Source organism: Epinephelus lanceolatus, chromosome 17, assembly GCF_041903045.1.
Source record: "Epinephelus lanceolatus isolate andai-2023 chromosome 17, ASM4190304v1, whole genome shotgun sequence".
Classification (NCBI taxonomy): Eukaryota; Metazoa; Chordata; class Actinopteri; order Perciformes; family Serranidae; genus Epinephelus; species Epinephelus lanceolatus.
The window spans coordinates 14,042,337-14,063,717 of record NC_135750.1 but is presented as its reverse complement, the minus strand read 5'-3'; the positions used below and the strand labels follow the sequence as shown (position 1 = coordinate 14,063,717).

Below are 21,381 nucleotides of genomic sequence, written 5' to 3'. Positions count from 1 at the left end.
ATGTATGCCCCCTTGGTGCCCCATGAGTAAACAAACAAATAAACAAACAACAAACAAAAGTAAAAACAGTTATGCCCTCTAGGTTGCCCTTAAATGGAGATGACATGATAAATTGCCCTCTAGGCTGCCTTTCTGGTGGAGAAAACATGTTGTTAACCTTCTGAGGTGCCCTTCCATTGGAGAAAATGTGACATTATGGCCTCTAGGGTGCCCTAAAATGGAGATAACATGATAAATTGCTGTCTTGGGTGCTCTTTCAGTGGAGACAACGTGATGTTATGGCCCTTTAGGGTGCCCTTAAATGGAGATAACATGATAAATTGCTGTCTTGGGTGCTCTTTCAGTGGAGAAAACATGATGTTATGGCCTCTAGGTTGCCCTTAAATGGAGATAACATGATAAAGTGTCCTCTGGAGAAAACCTGATGTTTTGCCCTCTAGGGTGCCCTTCCATTGGACAAAATGTGATGTTATGCCTTTCAGGTTGCCCGTAAGTGGAGATAAAGTAATAAATTGTCCTCTAGAGTAACTTTCCAGTCATGAAAACTTGATGTAATGCCCTCTAGGATGCTCTCTCAGTGGAGAAGACTTGATGTTATGCCCTCTAGGGTGTCCTTTAATTGGAGAAAATGTGATGTTATGCCCTCTAGGTTTCCCTTAAATGGAGATGACATGATAAATTGCCCTCTAGGCTGCCTTTCTAGTGGAGAAAACATGATGTTATGCCTTCTGAGGTGCCCTTCCACTGGAGAAAATGTGATATAATGCCCTCTAGAGTACCTTTCCAGAGATGAAAACTTGATGTAATGCCCTCTAGGCTGCCTTTCTAGTGGAGAAAACATGTTGTTATGCCTTCTGAGGTGCCCTTCCATTGGAGAAAATGTGACATTATGGCCTCTAGGTTGCCCTTAAATGGAGATAACATGATAAATTGCTGTCTTGGGTGCTCTTTCAGTGGAGAAAACATGATGTTATGGCCCTTTAGGTTGCCCTTAAATGGAGATAACATGATAAATTGCCCTCTAAGGGTACCTTTCCAGTGGAGATAACACAATGTTATGGCCTCTAGGTTGCCCTTAAATGGATATAACATGATAAAGTACCCTCTGGAGAAAACCTGATGTTTTGCCCTCTAGGGTGCCCTTCCATTGGACAAAATGTGATGTAATGCCTTTCAGGATGCCCATAAGTGGAGATAAAGTGATAAATTGTCCTCTAGAGTAACTTTCCAGTGATGAAAACTTGATGTAATGCCCTCTAGGATGCTCTCTCAGTGGAGAAGACTTGATGTTATGCCCTCTAGGATGCCCTTAAATGGAGATAACATGATAAGTTGCCCTCTAGGATGCTCTTTCAGTGGAGAAAACCTAATGTTATGCCATCTCCCGACATTATTTTGCAGGAGCACTGTTGCTGCAGTCTGGGCTTAGTGCCGTCTGAGATGATTGTGATTGGTTTAAACCAATTACAAACAACCCAGTACGGTTTTTTTTTTTCAGCTTTCAGGAAGTGCACCAGGCTTTGAGGTCAATTTTGGTAGTCGCCAAACAGTGAAAATTACATCTGTCACATGATTTGTGATAGTGTGATTTATGCTTATAACACATACATAAAGTGAGCATTTTAGTATGCTAATTTTTAGCATGTAATACTAGAATGTTGGTTTAACAATATTAACATTTAGAGTGCCATTTTAGCAATAATCTCAAAGGCCTCTGCAAGGGCCATGAGTGTTTGCCAACCATGCATGCTCCAATCTCTTGCTCCACACTCAAGTCCAAAACCAAAACACTGGTGTCAAGCCAGCTGCAGCCGCCTCACCACATCGAAGTTGGTTTGATATTCAACGGACATTCACTCTGGACTCAGCAGAATCTTCTTAGTTTCACTTTCACCTGATGTCGGCAGTAGGATGACGGTTTAATGTGGAGAGGATGTCAGAGTCTTAAGGCAGAGTAGCGTAGATCATGCCTTTACCATCTGAGGAAAAAAATGTGCATCCCGTAGAGAACTGTTCTGTAGATGTGAGTTTTCGATACACTGCCACCCACTGTTGGAAGTGTATTAGTTTGCTGTGAGGTAAAATCCGCACGGAATATAAAAGATCCAAACATTTTCTTGTCATCACATCAGCTGATGTCCGTGCCACTGTCTGTGTGGAAAGCATGACTGAGGCTTTATTACATCAACATACCAATGTTAACGATTAAAAGTCTTAAAATTCAGTCATATTCATCCTCTGGGAACATGGGTGAAAATCTAAGTGACCATTAAAAATGATTGAGTCTGTGTTGCTAATAATTTGTGTCAAGCAAAAAATGTTTTGTATGAAAGTCAGAACAGCAGGTGTAGAATTCAAAGCAAACACATTACCAACAACCTGGGGAATATGGACTGTGTGTGTGTGTGTGTGTGTGTGTGTGTGTGTGTGCATTATTGAGCTTTGTGATGCATGCAGCAATCTTGAATGTGTCATCATAACTTAATTCAATTTTTTTGCTTTTGTTTTTGCCTCTTAATTATTTGCTAGGTTATATTAATCAAAAAAAAAAATCAAAAAGACCAATAGCCCACCAAAGGAACAAAAGCATGACCTTCAGTTTAATGCGCTTGGTAAACAAGTTGTAGCCATGCAAGAGGAAGGGAGATGATTGATATTCAGGCTTTTACGTATTCATTTATTCATATATTCATTGGCTTGAGTTCCTATCAGGATAGTGGAATTGGGCAATGAAAGAAAAATACAATAAAAGAAGGTAAGATAATAAAATTAATGTAAGAATCACATATGGTAGGAGGAAAACGGGTATTATAAGGTCGTATTAAGTCCCAGCGGGTGCATAAAAACTGCACAAAAAACCCATGCTCAAACAATAAACTGAGGTTTTCAAAAGATGAGAGCGATGAACATGATGATATGTCTGGCAAGTTTTTACTCAGACACACACTTGTCCAACTATGACTTTAATTATGGATTTAATTACATTCTTTTAAGACAACTCTCAAGCAGGAAGATTTTAAGTTATTCTAAAGTTCTGAGAAAGATAAATCATATCCAAGGTCTACAATACAAAACGACTGTTTGAGTGCTGAGACAAAAAGAACCAGATCATCATTTGTAGTTTTGTGTGTATGTGTGTGTGTGTGTGTGTGTGTGTGTGTAAGTATGTTATAATGTGAGCTGTTAATGCGCTGATAATTCCCTAAAAGATTATTTTTATGCTTCGGCACCAGCAGTATTCCTGGCCTGGAGGCATTATGTTTTTGGGATAGATAGAATTGGACGGACAGTTGTCCATCCAATTCTCATGAATGTGATATGTGAAGAATGCTGCGAGGGAATTTCCTCAAATTTAGCTCAAACGTCCATCTCATTAGATTTTGGTGGCCATAGATCAGAGGTAAAGATCACTGTCAACATGTCTGTCTCCCTTGAGGGACGCCTTTTTTCAAATTTGGCACAAACATTCATTTTGAGTTATTGATCAACTGCCTAGATTTTATTGGTCAAAGGTGAAAGGTCAAGGTCACCATGACCTTGCATCTATTTCATTCACGTAAAGGTGATATTTCAAGAACACCTTAAAGGAAACTCTTCAAATTTGGCACAACTGTCCACTTTGAGTCAAAGATGAACTCACTGGAATTTGGAAGGTCACTGTGACCTTGTTAGCTGTATTCTCATGAATGCAATATCTCAAGAAGGTCTTGAGGGGACTTCCTTAAATTTGGCACAAACATTTACTTGAAGTTATTGACAAAACTTATTAGAATTTGGTGGTTAAAGGTCAAGGTCACTGTGACCTCACAAAACATGTTTTTGGCTGCAACTCAAGAATGTATTTGCTAATTATGACAAAATTTCAAACAAATGTCTACTAGGATATAATGATGAAGCCATGAAAGGTCAAAGGTTAACTTCACTGTGACATCACAGTGTACTGCACAAACATTTTTTCTGGCCATAACTCAAAATCATATCTCAGGAATAGAGGGAGACGTTTGGTCAGATACTTAATTGTTGACTCTGATCTGTTCACAGGGTGCTCGGGTGCTGCCGGGGGGATGATGTGTGTGAAGCATTCATTTTTTTTCACAGACATGGATGTAAACTGTAAGTGCAACTTGACTGGTTCACGGAGGCATGCAACCACAAAGCACTAATTCTAGTCTTTTAATGGTTTGGTGATTTATGTCTGAAATGTGGTGCTTATCTGACTGCTACTTTCATTTGTAAACCCTGTCAGCAAGTCCAATTTTTCTCTCTGCACAAAAAAGATTTCAGGCTGAACTAATTATTGAGAACAGATAAGATATAATTGCGTAGATATACTACAAGTGGACACCTTCACTACACTCATATCTGATAATTAAACATGTCTTTCCAGAACTATGGGCATTATTATGCTGCTATTATAGCCACCATTCTTTTGGAAGGGCCCCCAATCAGATTTTGGAAACTCCCATTCAGCCACAAGAGCTGCTCAGGCCGTTCCAGTTCATCCCAGAGTTGTTGGATGGGGGTGGAGTCAGGGCTAGAAATGCTTGATTGTTCCAAAGTTTGCAATTCCCTAAAGTGGATTCTGTTCTTTAACTTATCGACCTCCATATCAGAACAAATACTGTAAGAGACTGTAAGCAATCTATTTCAAAGCTGCTGACATTAAAACATCAGGGGAGCACTCAGAGTCAGGACCAAAGTTTCCACTACGCTGGTGGTTCGGTGACCTGCTTCAAACACCCCAATTCATCATGTTGCTCATAAAACACGATATTTCATGTCCTGTTGCGTATAAAATGTAGCTGACGTGAGCAGTTTTTGATGCTCTGACAGCAAATTGGTAGGGATGCAGGGATTTTATCGGAGCTCAGTATACATTGAGTATCAGAGCTGCACAAACAAGGGTTTCAGTGTGGTGTCAAATCAGCAAGAGCATTGACCTCAGGTGCTGCTGGGGTCAATCTGTAGCCTTTAGTGATTTATATTGCATAAATGTGCTGCTGCTATGGGTTAAAATAGACTTTTGAAGGTAGACGTCCTTTCTAGCAGTCTGACCTGTTTAATGATTGAGTCTTGTTTGTGTATTCGGCTATTTTCTGCGGCCCTCTTGTGTACGTACCCTGGTTAAATGTGACTTTGTAGGGTAGAAGCAACAATATCACCTGATGAAATCACCTGTGAAACTTTTATCAGACAGTTTCCCAAATGTTTTCATGTCACAGACTCCCATGTCCACTTTATGGCCTTAGATCTTCATATCATAATAAGATGCTACTGCATAGTACTAGCTCATCCAAACAATCTGAGGAAGAAATTTCACTTCGGCTGAACTTCCATTAACTGTGATGGTGAAACAGCTAATATTTTGAGGGACATGTAATGCTAAATAAATTTTGTATTAACATAAAGAAAAAATGTTGCTAATTAATGTACCTGGCAAGTTGCAAAAATCTTGATAGTGACTACAACATTATTTTTTACTACCTTTTTTTTTTAACTCAAGTGGTTTTGTTGCCTTAACTAAAACAGGAGTCCTGCAGCAAACACAAAATTCTACCCACCGATTTAACCACCTCCTTGCAAAGCCTACGCAGTACATGGGTGTAGTGTTTGATTACCTGAAAGAAACGCTGTCTCTGAACATAATCCAGGCAGTGATCACCTTGCCATAAAAACCTAATTAAGATAGCAGTTTCATAACATACAGGGTTGCATGAGGGGTCACATGAAGACATTGCTTCACTCAGAAGGTACACAAGCCAAAAAGGCTGGAAACCACTGATGTAGAGTAAAGCTTAGCTAGGTGGGTTTTTATGTTGCCTTGGAGGAACAACTTCCAGCAGATCAAATTAAAGTGAAATTGATCCGTGTTCTTGACCCAGAGGCAACCCCTCGATGATAAGACCCCAGATCCCAGTGTGAGAACCACAGCTATAACACCAGTCATTTTTAAAACCTAGATAGATAGATAGATAGATAGATAGATAACTTTATTGTACACCTCTTTGGAAATTTGTCTTTAGCTTCTCTCAAAAATCAAAGGTACAGACAGACACACAACATGTTCCCTCATACGGTTATTCCGTGGTCATTACCTGTATGGCACACAGAATAACTGTTTATATGTTCAGACTGGCTCAAGGGATCATGAATTGATGCCCAGACATGGGCCTTGTAGGAGACATGCAAATACATTACACTGTGTAATTTCTCTCCGGTTTAAAAACTAAAATTATAAATAAATATTTGAGGACATGACAGAGGAAATTCCAGCAGCAACATGCAGTAAAGGCTTATGACCACTTGGTGGCACTACTATCCAAGGCTAACCGAGGCATTAGTACCATACCCACGTATGGGGTGATCATACAATAATTGGGCTAAGATTAGAAAATGATGAAAAGGCTTCGGGAGCAGTTTGGGTTCCTGCTCTCACCTCCTGCAACATAAATCTCAGAAGTTTTAGAAGTGAGGTGAAGGTAGATTGCACCTCCTGTCCTAACACTTAAAATTTAATGCCTCCACTTCAGCTGTAAGTAGCAAAAATGACTGATGGATGAATTGAGGGAAAATGGCACTTGAGCTCCCCCACCTTTGTTACATAACCGATCCTTAAAACTAAACTTGTCTTCATGAAAAAAAAAGTCACTTGTATCTTTTTCCTTAAAAGTGGAACGATAACAGACCCTGGAACAAATCAGAAATATAACCCAATGACACTGTGCTGTCATATCTCAGAAATATGGCAGGACGCTCCTCAGTTTTTCTTGGATGGATTATTTTTATAGTAATAGTAGCAATTTTCTAAAATGCCCGGCGACTGCCCACTCCTTCACACCATCATTCATTGTCCTCTCACACTCTGTGTAATCTCACCCTTTGTCTTTATCTCTCTCCTGTGTGTGTATATGTGTGCGCGTGCGTGCGTGAGTGCGTGGAGGGAGAAACGCTTAATAACAGAGGTGATACCAAAATAAATTTGAAACAGAACATTTCGTCATTCTGCACAATTACACACGCTCATCCATGGACACACTTTGTCCTTGCCAAGACATTTTCAGTAGAATGAACTCCAAAGAGGCCTGAGAGATTTTTCGTGTGCCGTGGATCATTTTTTTTTTTTTTTTTTTCATGCTTAAATAGTCGGTATTCGGCAGCCTATAGGCTATCCAACATGTCTTTTGACGTCACACGTCAACTTTTGAGATATATACGCGCGCACTGCGGTTTTTAAGTTTCTATCTTTCGGGCCGAAAAGTAGGAGGGCTGTCAGGGTGGACAACAAGAAATAAAATCGTATTTTATAGGTCAGGTATTTTGGGAATATGCCTTCGGCGTGCCACGTGCGTAATGACGAGTATGCCTCTAAATAGAAAAATTAAGGCGTTGAGGCTTTATGAAGGAAAAAGAGCATGTCAGAGTAGTTTAGCCTGAGGGGGGGCTGTGGAAAGAAATTACTCATTTCTCACACCAACACCGGCACATCCGTGCGCATCTATGTCACCACCGGACGGGTCTCCAAGTCCATGGATAAAAAGGAACAGAAGGCAGCAGAATGGTTGTTGTGGGAGCGAGTAACGCAACTTTCGGTGGTGGCAACATGAGGTCGTCGTTCATGATAGAAGATAGAGCCGGTGGTGGAGATCCCGGGGGCTCCACCAACATCATGATCTCGGAGGCTCTTGCGCCCCGGCTGCTGAAGATTGCGCAGGGCGCCGCAGAGGCAGCGGCAGCAGCGGCAGCAACGACTTCTCCAACCACGTCCAGTCAGCCGCAGGTCATGGAGACGAACGGGACCCGGTGCGGCGAGCAGATCCTGAGCTACGGCCGGTTTGAGAAAGTCCTGATCGGCGGGGTGCTCACCATGCTCACACTGTCCACCATCTGCGGGAACTTACTGGTGGTCATCTCCGTGTGCTTCGTCAAAAAGCTGCGCCAGCCGTCCAACTATCTGATCGTTTCGCTTGCCGTGGCGGACCTGTCAGTGGCTCTGGCCGTGATGCCGTTTGTCAGCATCACGGACTTGATTGGCGGTCAGTGGATATTCGGACAGTTTTTCTGTAACGTTTTTATCGCCATGGATGTGATGTGCTGCACCGCGTCCATCATGACTCTGTGCGTAATCAGCATTGACAGGTGAGATAAACTTATTTTATGCCTTTAACAGAGTGAAGATGTTTTTTCCTAAATGCAGTAAAACAATATGTAATAACTATCACACTATATAAAGTTACTTGGTCATTATTAGCACAAGACAGAAAAGACACCAGGGCAGATGTACAACTTGTAATATAAGTACCCTTATGTTTTTTATTATTGATTCATTCAACTTTTACGCATCGCAGTTTTGGAATCAGACTCTCCACATGAAGATTTTGTCAGAGGCAGATACATTTTTGGCAATATCCCTTCCTTAGTTTTTAATCCCACTTTTCCCTCTCACCATCTTCTTAAAAAAATCCATTACGCATTTTAATAAAATATTTTGTCGCTCAATTACACCGGAGGTCAGAGCGCGGAGGTTCATTGTCTCTCTCAAGGGCACTGGGACAACACTGGTGACACAAAGTGGCTGATGAGGGGATCAAACCTGTGACCTTTCAATACGGTTCTTTGTTCACTGTGCGCCAGATTCCGTTCTAACTGAAAACCCTTTTAAAGGAAATAAAAGGACCAGAGTGGAGAGTGAAAGCATTCAGAAGCAGTATGCAAGAAATGACTCTCCAATTGCTCCAGATCTAAATTTAAAATCACTGTAATGAATGATTTATAGCTTTTTGTTCACATATAAATTCGTAAATTTAATAAAATTATGCAGATGTTTCATGAGCACCCAACATGCCTGTGTATCTGCTGTGGGCTGGTGGGTTAAATCCAGTATCTAAATGTACTATATATATTGTTTTAAACCAGTGAGGCATAATCCTGTAAGTGTGCTCTGTAGTGAAATGGCCCATGTGGAGCTAAGCTTTATTTAACACTGAAAGGTTTGTTGGTCACATATGGTCTTTCTCAGCATCTTGGAGCTTTCAGCTTCCAACCTGGGGGCTGCATATGGCAACCACAGTTTGTTGTTAAGCACCTTGCTCAAGGGCACCTTGTTGAGGGTGGAGGGAGCATCACTTACTCAGAGTAGAATAAGGCAAGAAAATACCTTTGTAAAAGAGATCACAACCTAAATTAAAATGTGTCTGCCTGTTTAAGAGATTTTTAATCATTTTTCTCTGTAGGTATCTGGGTATCACAAAACCCCTGACGTATCCTGTCCGGCAAAACGGCTGCTGCATGGCCAAAATGATCTTGTCAGTGTGGCTCCTCTCAGCCTCCATCACCCTGCCCCCTCTGTTCGGCTGGGCGCAGAACGTCAATGACGGAAGAGTTTGCCTCATCAGTCAAGACTTTGGCTACACTGTCTACTCTACAGCTGTGGCGTTCTACATCCCCATGTCAGTGATGCTGATCATGTACTATAGGATCTACCGGGCAGCCAAGCTCAGCGCTGCCAAGCACACCATCACTGGCTTCCCCAGGGACGGGGAGCAGAGTGCAGGGGTGGCTCCTCGGGGGGGAAGAGGGGGGCATGATGCTCACCGGCCAGCAGCATCAGGAGAAACAGTTAGTGTCGAAGGGACAGAGGCTGAAGAGGAGGAACCTGAGGAAGAGGAGAGCTTGGACTGTGTGGCAGCGGCGTTAAAGCTCCAGCGTGAGGTGGAGGAGGAGTGCAGCACGCGCGTCTCTCGCCTCCTCAAGACCGGCGAACACCACCAACGCCGGCATAGGAAAAACCAGTCCATCTTCAAACGGGAGCAGAAGGCTGCAGCCACTCTGGGCATCGTGGTGGGCGCCTTCTCCTTCTGTTGGCTGCCGTTCTTCTTGGTGTCCACTGCAAGGCCGTTTGTCTGCGGCGTGGAGTGCAGCTGTGTGCCGCTCTGGCTGGAAAGAACTCTGTTGTGGCTGGGATACGCCAACTCCCTCATTAATCCTTTTATTTATGCATTTTTCAATCGTGATCTGAGGACCACCTACAGTAACCTCCTGCGGTGCCGCTACAGGAACATCAATCGGAAGCTGTCAGCGGCTGGCATGCACGAGGCTCTGAAACTGGTGGAGAAGCCAGACACTGATGTGTAAAGCTGTAGGTCTGCCAATCAACGATGCTGCAGAGACCAACAGAGACAACTGCCAGGGAGAATGCCTAGTGGGGTTTAGACTGCGGCACAAGGCCACCACGCTGCCAGAATGGTTATTTCCCCAAATTTGTGAAATGATTGCTCAGGTGAGATGAGGCAGGATGCTGTGATTAAATGGGTGCACGTGAAGGAACACTGAAGAAGCCTAAATCTTATTATCTGGGGATCGCGGAAAAAATTGAGGGAACGTTGTGATGAATTCATATTGTCTGAATAGTGGCTGCTGCAGTGCACTCACTGCTACTGAACAATTATGGCCAGCTACTGTAACGATGGTCGCTACGTTGGTGCATTCACAACTGGTTGCTACCCTACTGAACAGTCTTTTGCACATGACACTGTTACAAAAGTTGGTGGAGCTACACACTGACTTTGCACTCTCACCACCATGAGTGGAAACTTTTCTACCGCAGCAGTCAGTGTCTTGAATTTTCAGACTGAGCCAAGGAAAACTAACAAACAAAAATGGAGGAGTTCTTGGAGAGCAAGCGGCCCATGAGGCTACAACACCAAATGTGTTCACCTTGGTCCCTGGTCATCACAGTGACACTATTTTTCACTGCTTCTAAATGTTGAGTTTCCTTCAGTGGACAAGCATGATAACAAGAGGACAATAAAAGCTCAACTGACATGTAAAATTTGTACACAAGTCGACAGCCGTGTTGTTTCTGGGACAAACCTTATTTCAGAGGTCCTCTGACGATCTACCAGACCTGACATGAGTTTATATCTTTTGAAGAAGCTTTTTTTGTTAATACCACAATGTGTTGAATGTGCCAAAACTTGCTCCCTTTTCCTCTTCTCAAGTCCTGACCACGACTTCGTTGAAAAACGATTTATCAATCAGCATCGGATGTTTTATAACCAGGCTGCTCACTCGATGATGTGAGGAACTAGTAGGTGATATCACAGGATGGAAGCCAACACAGTAGAGATGTAAAGATGTATAGAGAAAAATCATCACTTAGGACTTATTTAAATGTGCCTGTGCCTTTTACTCAGTCATCGTTAAAGGTTGATTTACAGCACAGAACAGTCTCTTTTCAAACTATGCACCTCGTGTTTTAGATTTGACACAGTGTGTGACAGTCCTGTGAGCACTCCCGAGTCGGTCGTGGCTCAGTGTGAGCCTTGTTGTGTATTATGTCACACAATAGCTTGTGAGCCAGGCGCTATCCAGACAAAAGCTAATGGAGGAGTGGTTCATGGTTAAAACTGAGATTTCAGGATGGTCTGCTTTTCTCTTGTAGATTTTTTTTATTTCAGTGACACTATTCCAATCCACACCCATGTCATACCAAGTCATTATCAGTTCAACAGCTGGTTATTTCTGGTCTAAAGAATGTCAGAAAATACACAATAAATGCCAAATGACAATTTCTCAGACCCCAAGGTGATGTCGTCGAATTCCTTGTGTTGTCTGACCAACAGCCCAAAGATAATCAAGTTCCAGTGATAGACAACAGACTGAACATTGCATTTGGGGGGCTGTTACCTGCAAATTGTGGGCAGTATATAACTTAAAACCCCTAGAAAATGCACTGCGTTCCAAAAGTATACTTTTTACTTTTAGTATGTTAGGCCCTTACATAGTACATACTGTTGCATGAAGTATGCACACAATCAGGACATACTGCATCATCATTACATTGCGCCCTGAACTTTGCCCCTATTGCTCATATATCCATTACCTTGATGATAAAACAAAACGCCATTCACCAAGATCACCATAGATAGAATCTGCTTTTACTTCTTTGCAATGAATTTGGTTCTAACTTTTAAGTTATAACTGCACACATTGTATATTTTATTCACGGCAAATTACATCTCTGTCACTGTTACTTTTATCATTATGCCCTTTTGTCAGTTTCTTGTTGGTTAATTTTATGATTATTTTGTTCACTTAAACATTCAATGTTCCAATTATCACTATTCAACTGGTCATCAGTCACTTCAAGGTGCTGTCGTCCGTCATTGCGGCTTCAGACAGCTGTTAATGAGCTGTCAAACTGTCATCTGTTTGCAGCTCAGTCAATGTGATGTATCGTCAGCAGCGCAGAGGATTGAGGGTCAGAACAGCCAGAAAAGCATGCTGGCTTGCATACTTCAAAATATGACCAGGTGCAGGAGAACATCCTGGTATTTTTGGCACACTGAATTTGACGTCTTTTTCTGTCATACTAAATAGTATGATAGTATGAGTACTGGAACGCACAAATAGTCTCAAGTCTTTATCTATATCATTAAACATTCATGAGTTTTTAGCTTTTATTTATTAAACTTTTAACAAAAAAAAGGAAGATATTCTGCTTCATCAGGATTGTGTGTGATGTCGCTACACTCCAATAGAATCTAAAATAAGTGCCATCATCTTTTTCCAGCTAAGCCCCGCCCACTTCAAACCAGTAAGTAAAGGAAGGAAAAAACATGAAGAACATTTTCCCATGAAATAATAAAAGTGTTTAAACAACATTTCATTGTAGAATCCCATCATACTTAAAAACTCTGGGAAGGAACTGACTGAGAAAATAGGTTTGAAAAATTAATTGGCATGGATGGAAAACTGAATGGGCCTACTAGGCACAGGCCCAGGGCCCCAAAATGTCAGGGGCCTTTACCTGCAAAATGTTATTCAAATCAAAACGTACTGACCAGGAAGACACTCTAAATGACTACGAAGAATCACAAGAAGATACAAAGGAGCTGCAAAAAGATAAACAACAACAACAAAAGAGGCAAAACCACCCAAAAGTCGGTGTCTTCCTCCTGTGTAAGAGAGGTAGTGCCCATTGTCTCATAACCCGCCCATGTTCATTAGCTATTAAAATAGTTGACAATCATTTCTCTTTTGATCGACCAATTAATTATTTAGCTGATCTTGTCAGCACTGTAGCTACAAACTTCAGTTTTACATATTCCAAGGTGTCAAACTTTTAGGAGCAAGTTTGAGATTCTTCACCTACTCACCTTCTGCTATTACTGAGTTCTATGTGATCACAGAAACTAATTACAGAGGCGCAGGATCTAATGTAGCTGTCTCTTGGGCCATTAATCTAGGGTGCGGCACGGAGTAGAAATCTGATTTGGACGTAGGAGGAAAGAGGGCAGATGATAGCCGGCGTTTCATTGGCGTTTCAAAGCCACTCCCTCTGAGATTAGGAGACTCTCGGCTCAGCGTTTCATTATAGTAAAGCACAGGTTTGGCTCTAGGGAAGTGAACTGGAGCAGTGACAGAGTGCATATACTGTATATGTGCACACCAAATTTCCAATTACTTTGATGTTGATGCCATGTCCTGTGTGTAATAACAGGAATAAGCTCTTACTGTATGTTGACTGTAAGTACCCTGAACATGACAGCTGGGACATGCTTTGTCCTATTTCTGCCATTTTCCCCCTATTATTGTGTTTTTTTTTAAATGTGTAAAGAGATAAGTCGCAAAGAGGTGTTACTGCAGAGTTGGATTTGTCTGACGACTTTTTTTTACTACCCTGCCAGTAATAGTACAGACTGTGCTGCTGAGACTTTGTCCTCATTAACTTGAATTTGCACTGCGTTCTGAGGAGATGCAACCGAGGCAAGTTAGTCAATTTCATAAAAATCTCTTTGTACTGAGAACGTGTGAACATTGTACTTTCCATCTTCATTTCCTCTCTAGTCATTAAGTAAAGGTGCTCTGTGTAATATTTATTTTAATGCAAAAATATGCCCAGCTTCTGAGCCTTAAGAGAAGGACTGCAACAGAGGTGCTGTAGATTCATCCAGGTTGCCAAAATTAAATAAAAAGCAAGTGCGGGAAATATTATACACCTTTCAAGTTAATAAGAAAGAATCCAAACTGCCTACTAAACAACAAAAAGTTCATCCAGAGAAAAATAGGCATGATTATGTATATGGGTACAAGTATTGGTCATTACCTTGTGATTTGCCTGAGGTAACCTGAGCTGAAATGGGTAAAAAAAAAAAAAGATATATATTTTGCTGTCATAGTTCATAGTGCGGCCTGTTCATGCCCTCAGCCTTGTAAGTAAAGAAATTGGTTCACTTTGGGGGCCGTGAGCTGAAAAGGTTGAGAGCCACTGAACTGTACTCGTTCTGGGCTCGCTGCCGCCATGGCACGGCTCCATTTCCTGTCATAAAATTTATGGAGGGTGTTTGCCAGTGGATATGAGCAGGGGCACACGTTTCCAAAAGAGCATCCAAAAGTGAGTGCATCCAAAATCTCAGTGGAGCACAGTGTTACACACACACACACACATCCACCATGAAAACTAATGGAGGAGTGAAGTTATTGTTATTTTGACACAACCCAGTGACCAGAATGATGTTGGCATTGTACGTTACTGTAAACCATGGATATGTCACATTTGTTAATTATAGAGTGAAAGCATCTCCTGATGAAATTTTACATTTCATCAATGCTGTGATTAATGTGTGGTTATGTTAAGACACGAAAACCGCTTGGTTATGGTTAGGATATGATCACGTTTTGTCTTAAAATACCCAGTTTTGCCGGCACAATCCCGGCTGGAAACACAGCTTTGTTTCTGTAAAAAACAACCACTTTTCATGGCACTATCTCAGTAGGAAAAACAGCAGCAGGTCATTAAAAAACTCCAACATGTGGTGGCTTAAAAGCTGCTAGAAATACAGCAATGACCTGCTAAAAAACAACCTCTTGTGTCGTTTGTTGGTCTCAAACAGTTTTCTGCATATTGGCAGGGGTCACGCCATTCATTTCAGCATGACAAAGTCAGCTCATATACTTAATCACTCTGGAAACACACAAATGTAACGTACTCCTGGTTTGCGGAAATGTACAATGCCAATGTGTTTTGTTTTTGATGGTGCCAACTCGCATGGATGGAACTAAACATTGACAAACCAAGTGGGAAACAACTGCACAATCATGATTATCACAAAAGAAAATCAAGAACAAACCACAGCTTGACTTAACAGAGCATTACATACCACGCACCTGGCTCTCAGGTGATGTTACCGGCCAAACACGGGCTGCATCACTGGGGAAGAGAGAGGAGGGGCAATGGGTTAAAAGGTAAATTAAAGGTAGAGGCACACTTGTGGCATTCACTGGCTGTCAGCTGCATCTCAGCCTCAGACAGGTTGACAAGTGTGACTGAATGTGCCCTCCTATTGAACAGAATAGCCTCTCTGCCTCGCTCCACTTTCCTGGGTGAGCATTCCTGAAAACACTCTGGTGGCCACATAAATGTATCTGATCAAAGCAGACACCTTCACTGACAGCAGGACTCAAGTGAACAACACCCACATCTTTTCAAAGTCTCACTCTTTCTTACCTGTTGTACATTTATTAGTTTGGAACTGAGTTAAGGAGCCAGACCAAGCTGCTAAGATCTTTATGGTGCAAACTGAAAACTGTATCACAAAAATCACTTAGTTTTTCCTAATTTATAGATGTTGTGGCAATATTACATCCAGTTTGGTGGAAAATCCAAGGTACCAAGATAAATCTAAGAGGCTGTGAGATGATTAACAAAATATTTGCTACACAAATTTAGTTTTCTTTTTTAGAATTCACCGTCATTTTTTACTTCTTCCTTGTGTAATAGTGTGAAAATAAAAAAAAATAAAAAAAAAAAATAAGAGAGGTAATAGAATAACTGTATGGCTGAAAGGTCTAAAGGTTGTGAACCAGCCATTAAGATGTGGAGATCTCTGTCAATGGCAGCTAAAATGACACACCAACCAAAGATCAAGCGATACAATGGTACAGACCTGATGGCTGCCAAAAAAAAGGTGTGAAAGTTTTGCTTTGAAAATATCCACAATGTGAGGACGACCTAAAATGCTGTTGGGAAATGACTGTTAAACAAAACGTTGATTAAAATATGGTATTTTTTAAATGGTGATGGATGATGTAAGACCTAAGATGACAAAAACAAGATGCACCCTGGATTTTTAATATTTAAGACATACCTTGCTGAACTGAGGTGACTTCAACTAACCACTGCTAAAGACTACTATAAAAGTAAATACATATGTGTGCCAGAAATGTATTTCAATTTTCGTGCCAACAGATGGTTAGCCTCTTGGCACAGATGTTGGATGTCCTAATCATACGCTGTTTTTGACCATGATGCAGTCCTGTTTCAGAACATTTAATCACCTTTTTTATAGAGCAGTTGTACCAAAGGGGATGTTCTTTGCTGGGATTATACACACAGCATTGATCCTGCAGGACTTTGTACTGTCAGCAGCCTCAAAGTACACACAACAAAGAACAGTCCTCGGGGGGGCAATAACGCTTTCATATGCTGTTTACCAACACATGTATTATGTGAAAAATGCTGTGCATATATTATGATAAAAAGGAGGTGACTCCATTGCTCCCTGGCGACCACGACAGTTGGGCTTAATGACCCATAAAGCCTGCAAAACAAGCTTTATGGGATTTATCTGCACGGATGCAATGCGTCTTTGACCAATCATGTTACCAGATTACACAATTCCATAATTACCGACAAACTATTCCCGTGGACAGGACTGTAAAATATGTCTCACTGCAGCCATGGGGAAGCCTTGTTTTTACTTGAACAGCAGGATATTAATTAATCTTATGGTTTATGACCATATGACCCACAACAAACTCTAGAAGAAAACTTCAACACATACAAGTACAATCAAAATGAATGGTTTGGAGTAACGCATTTTATGTTTTAAGGTCAATACTGTAGTGAATGGACAATTTTTAATGGATCACACAATGATGGAAGTACTCAACCCTCCAATAGGAAGATTTAGACCTGTTTTAAATGTAAATATAGTTTACAGTCTGTACAGTTGTAACTGGGCAGTGGGTGATGAGCAAATATGTGAAGTGACATCATTTGCTCAATCGAATCATTAAATCTGACTAAAACAGAAGGAGTCTCTGTCTGTCTGTCTGTCCTTTGATTTTCTTGACAACTGTTCATATGATCACCTCTAAACTTGGTGGGTGGATTGCCAACACGTTCTCATCCCGACTTGTCAAGTATCAACATTTTGTCAGGAGACTTTCACATCTGAATATGACGTGCTAGGTATCCTCCTGCATCTGTTGACATTCTGGGACGCTGTCAATTTACACCTGTTACATGCATTGTGTCTTTTCAAAATAAACTTCCGTTTACACAGGAAATGTACAGGTTCAGCTCATTAGATGCATACAGTCTTTTCAAAATAAACGTACAATGTCGGTAAACACCTCATTATTTGTTGTGCTAAAAAAGCACATGGTTAGGTTTACAAAAAAAGATCATAATTTGGCTCAGAATTCACATGGGAAGGAAACAGTGGCCTCCCTGGTGACAGTCCGAGGTTTGCGTCGGTGTCTGACATCCAAATCACTGACGAGAATTAGGGATGTCCCGATCCGATATCGGCATCGGCCCGTGATATTAGCAAAAAACGTGCATCGGCATCAGATCGGACTGCATGGAAGAAATCCGATCCAAGCACTCCTGATCCAGCTTTACGTAAACTCTGATTCAGGTTTTCTATCCAGCCCAGCGCTACGCGATTCAAGCAGTCCATTCCAGCGGTCTGCTCTAGCACTTCCATCAATCCACCAGCATGTAGAGCCATGTCTCAAAACAACAGCATGAGCACTAGAGAATGGTAGTCCCAACAAAAGTACAGAGAAAAAGTGGGAATGTCAGCCATGTGGGAGTACTTTTCAGGACCATTACTTAAATGGCGACATTTGATAACTTGGGAATGATAATGGGCTGGGATTACTGAGGACCAGAGAAAGTGTAGTGTCAAGTGCTTTTAAGATATGTGACGTTTTTATTGGTAGTGTGTTACTACCGCCAGAAACACTGTGTAGTATATTACCAACCCTGCTAACTCTTATACTGCCGAACGGCATGCTGGGTATAGCTCACACTCTGTCGCTTGCTGCAGTACATTCACTCTGTCGCTTGCTACAGTATGTGCAAGATCATTGGAGAGAAAGAGATCGGAGATGTTACAATTTAGCAAACTCTAACATTTTAAGCATCAGAAATGTAACTTTCAGAATGAATACCTTGGATTTCACTGAGACCATAAAATGTTTGTGTAAGCTTTTGCACCCAAATGACCCGTAGCATTGCTCAGGGACACAGTTACGTCACGGAAGTCAGTCGTTGAGGAAGCACAGTGTCCAGTATGATATTGTTTGGATGAGCGACTCTTGCAAAACTGCAAAACTGCAAGCGGCAATACCAGAGGCCGAGCAATCAGCCCATTTTAAACAGGCACTACACTAGTTCACTTAAATACGGAAACGGTTTGGGTAATGACATTATTTCTTTCAAGGGTTTAAGGTTTTTTTTTTTAAGTACCCAAGGGTAAACTTGTTTTTCTGACAGGAGATTCAGCATTCCAACACAAGACATAAATGAATCAATCAATTTCAATGGGAAGACCTTCTTTACTGTATGGACTTCCTGTTCTGATGAACACATCAAGACAGAGCGAAGGTTACAATATTGTAACCCTAGTTCTATTAGCGGTGGTGGTGCAGTGGTTAGCGTTGTCGCCTCACAGCAAGAGGGTGCCTGCCTGAACCAGGAAGCCTGCCTGCCCCCAACGTGTCACCGTGGGCCCCTTCCAGGTTCCCCAGCTTCAATCCACAATCCAACACATGCATATCAGGTTAACTGGTGACTCAAATTTGCCTGTAGGTCTGGAGACCTGTCCAGGGTGTACCCCGCTACCCACCCAATGTCAGCTGTGATAGGCTCCAGCCCCCCCCGCGACCCCCAACAGGCTAAGTGGTTAAGGAAAATGAATGAATGAGTAGCTCTATCAGCCCAAGCTGAGCCCTCTACCTAGGGGCCCTGTTGCTCTTACGCCGCTTGCTGAAGAGGGTGTAGGATGTGTGACGGCAGGAATCCACCTCCCTTTATACTTTGGGGTCCACACATATTTAAGTTGGCACATTCTGATTAGCCAGTTACTTTATGCTTTGTTCATTTGCGAATGCGTGCTTGTGATTAGAGGGGTATTACCCAAATAGTCCAGTGGAGGGCGGAGCCTGTGTGAGATTGAACACAGACACTTGCTTATATGTACAGAAGTAAATCACAAGCTTAGTTGTTGTTCTCTCTGACTGAGCTGCACAACCATAGTTTGTATTAAAATGATTCTAAACATAAACTGACTTCCTGTCCTTATCTTGACCTCTTATGGAAAACCCACAACTGGCTGTGTGGCTTTGTTTGCTTCATCAAAATGTATTGCTTTATGTAAAAATAACACCTGAAACTGCACAAAGCATTTGTTTTTTTCTATTCCAGAAACTTGCATCGCTTCACTGTTTTTGATTAGAGAGTACTAAGAATAAAGCTTTTCAAGGCTATTGTTAGCCTTTCTAAAAATACAAGCAAAGTGTCAAAAACCCTGTATCTCCTTCATATTACAACACTTATTTGTGATACTTCAAAGGGGCAGATGGTATTGATTCAGTGCCTCGCTCCAGGACAGTGAGGGTGATGAAGAAAAAGACAGTTCATTTACAGAAAACTCTCTGCAGAAGAAGCTGCCACTGTAGCAAATTAGAGCAAGTGCACTATGTAACAGCTCTGACTGTTTTCTTTTATATAGAGGATGCGTGGTTAGCCTTGAACCAGACATTTAAAAATGCATTTAAAGATACATATTGGTCTGCAGGAAAACAGCATGTGAAAGCTGGCTATTTATACTGAGACATGAGGTTTTTGCTTGACAAATAGAAGCAGATGGCGTGTTGTTTAAATTGTGCTGATTGGTATTTTAGTTACACACGTATTCATGTGCAGCAGGGGTACGCTCCAGGCAGAAATAATTAACAACCACGGGAACAACTAACAAATAATTAATTGTCGGAGTAAAACCTCGATGAGTGGAGCCAAAGAAACACATATCTGACACGTGAAGCGGTCACTGGGCTTAATGGCTAATACTGCCATATCATCTACTACTAAAACAGTATACTAAATTAGCCTGGGAGTCGTCACACCTTCTCAGTGTTGCTGAAAATAACTGAACTGAAAGTGAAACTTATTTACGCTTTCTTCAAAGCCAGACTCCATTAACTAAAACAGTCATTTTAGCTCAGTGAACACAGGTCTATCGCTGCCTCAATCAGTTAGTTACTTTGTGCTGTTGTGTGACTTTGGTGAATCAAAACTAACCCTTTAAAACACTTAAGTCACACAATAACACAAACAAACTAACTGATGGAGGCAGTGGTAGCCCAGCAGCTCCTGTGTTACTGTTTTTGTCAATGGAGTCTGGCTTTGAAGAGAGCATAGAAACATTTCACTCCCAGTTCAGTTACTTGTCAGAAAGGGCTGTCTGTTTGGGAAATACTATGCATACGGCTAGTGATGTCATGAGAACCGATACTCACGATACCTTTCGATTCCAAACCCAGTGATACTCATTTTTTTGAAAAACCGGAAGAACCGATACCAGCAGAAGAATCGGTGCTATGACTCTTCCAGACTTTAGGCCAGAAAATAGATCTGCTAGCAATATATGCAGTTTTAAACACCACTTTGTCCATTTATTAATTGCTTTTAACTCGTTCCGAATTGCTTCTGAACCGTCCGTGCTGTGTTTTGGTCCATGCTGGACGGAGCCTTGCCCGACATCTCCCTCTGTCCCCCAGCCCCTCCCCTGGGAGAGTCTGGTGGTTTCCCATGATCCAGCCTTCAAGACGTGCAACACTCCATTAAATGTCATTCAGTTTTAAAATCAGAAGCATAATAAGCAGATATGTTCCATGTTATTTTGTTTAATTTCAACAACGCAGAGAACAGCTTGAACAAGCTGCGTGTGAGCTAACGATCAGGGATTTCACTCTCAGCTGTACGTGACTGCGCATGCGCGTCTACTTCCGAAACACAGTGGTTGGGGTGCGTTTGATTTATTGTACTGCGACGTTTGATTTTTCCACAACTGGACCACGGACGTCAAAAAACGCCATTTGCACCGGGACAGGACAAACAATAAATGAAACCAATTTAAAATTAAAAATCAATTTAAATAGTAAATACTTAAATAGTTTATTGAGTTTATTGCAGATGTTGATCAATGTTTTTCACAACGAAAAATAGGTAAAGAGGAAAAGAGAAAAAGAAAAATGTAATATCAATCTGTTAAAAGAAATGTTATTTTATATGCAAATGTTTTAATA

The 21,381-nt window shown here is 41.5% G+C and overlaps 1 protein-coding gene across 1 annotated transcript; it reads left to right on the top strand.

Moving 5' to 3' along the window:
• The first annotated feature begins 6,964 nt into the window (after window positions 1-6,964).
• On the top strand, window positions 6,965-17,093 carry LOC117247960 (5-hydroxytryptamine receptor 7-like). Its single transcript, XM_033612633.2, has 2 exons — window positions 6,965-8,136; window positions 9,231-17,093. Exons 1-2 carry the CDS (start codon window positions 7,556-7,558, stop codon window positions 10,129-10,131), a joined length of 1,482 nt encoding a protein of 493 aa, XP_033468524.1. The 5' UTR covers window positions 6,965-7,555; the 3' UTR covers window positions 10,132-17,093.
• Window positions 17,094-21,381: the final 4,288 nt, after the last annotated feature.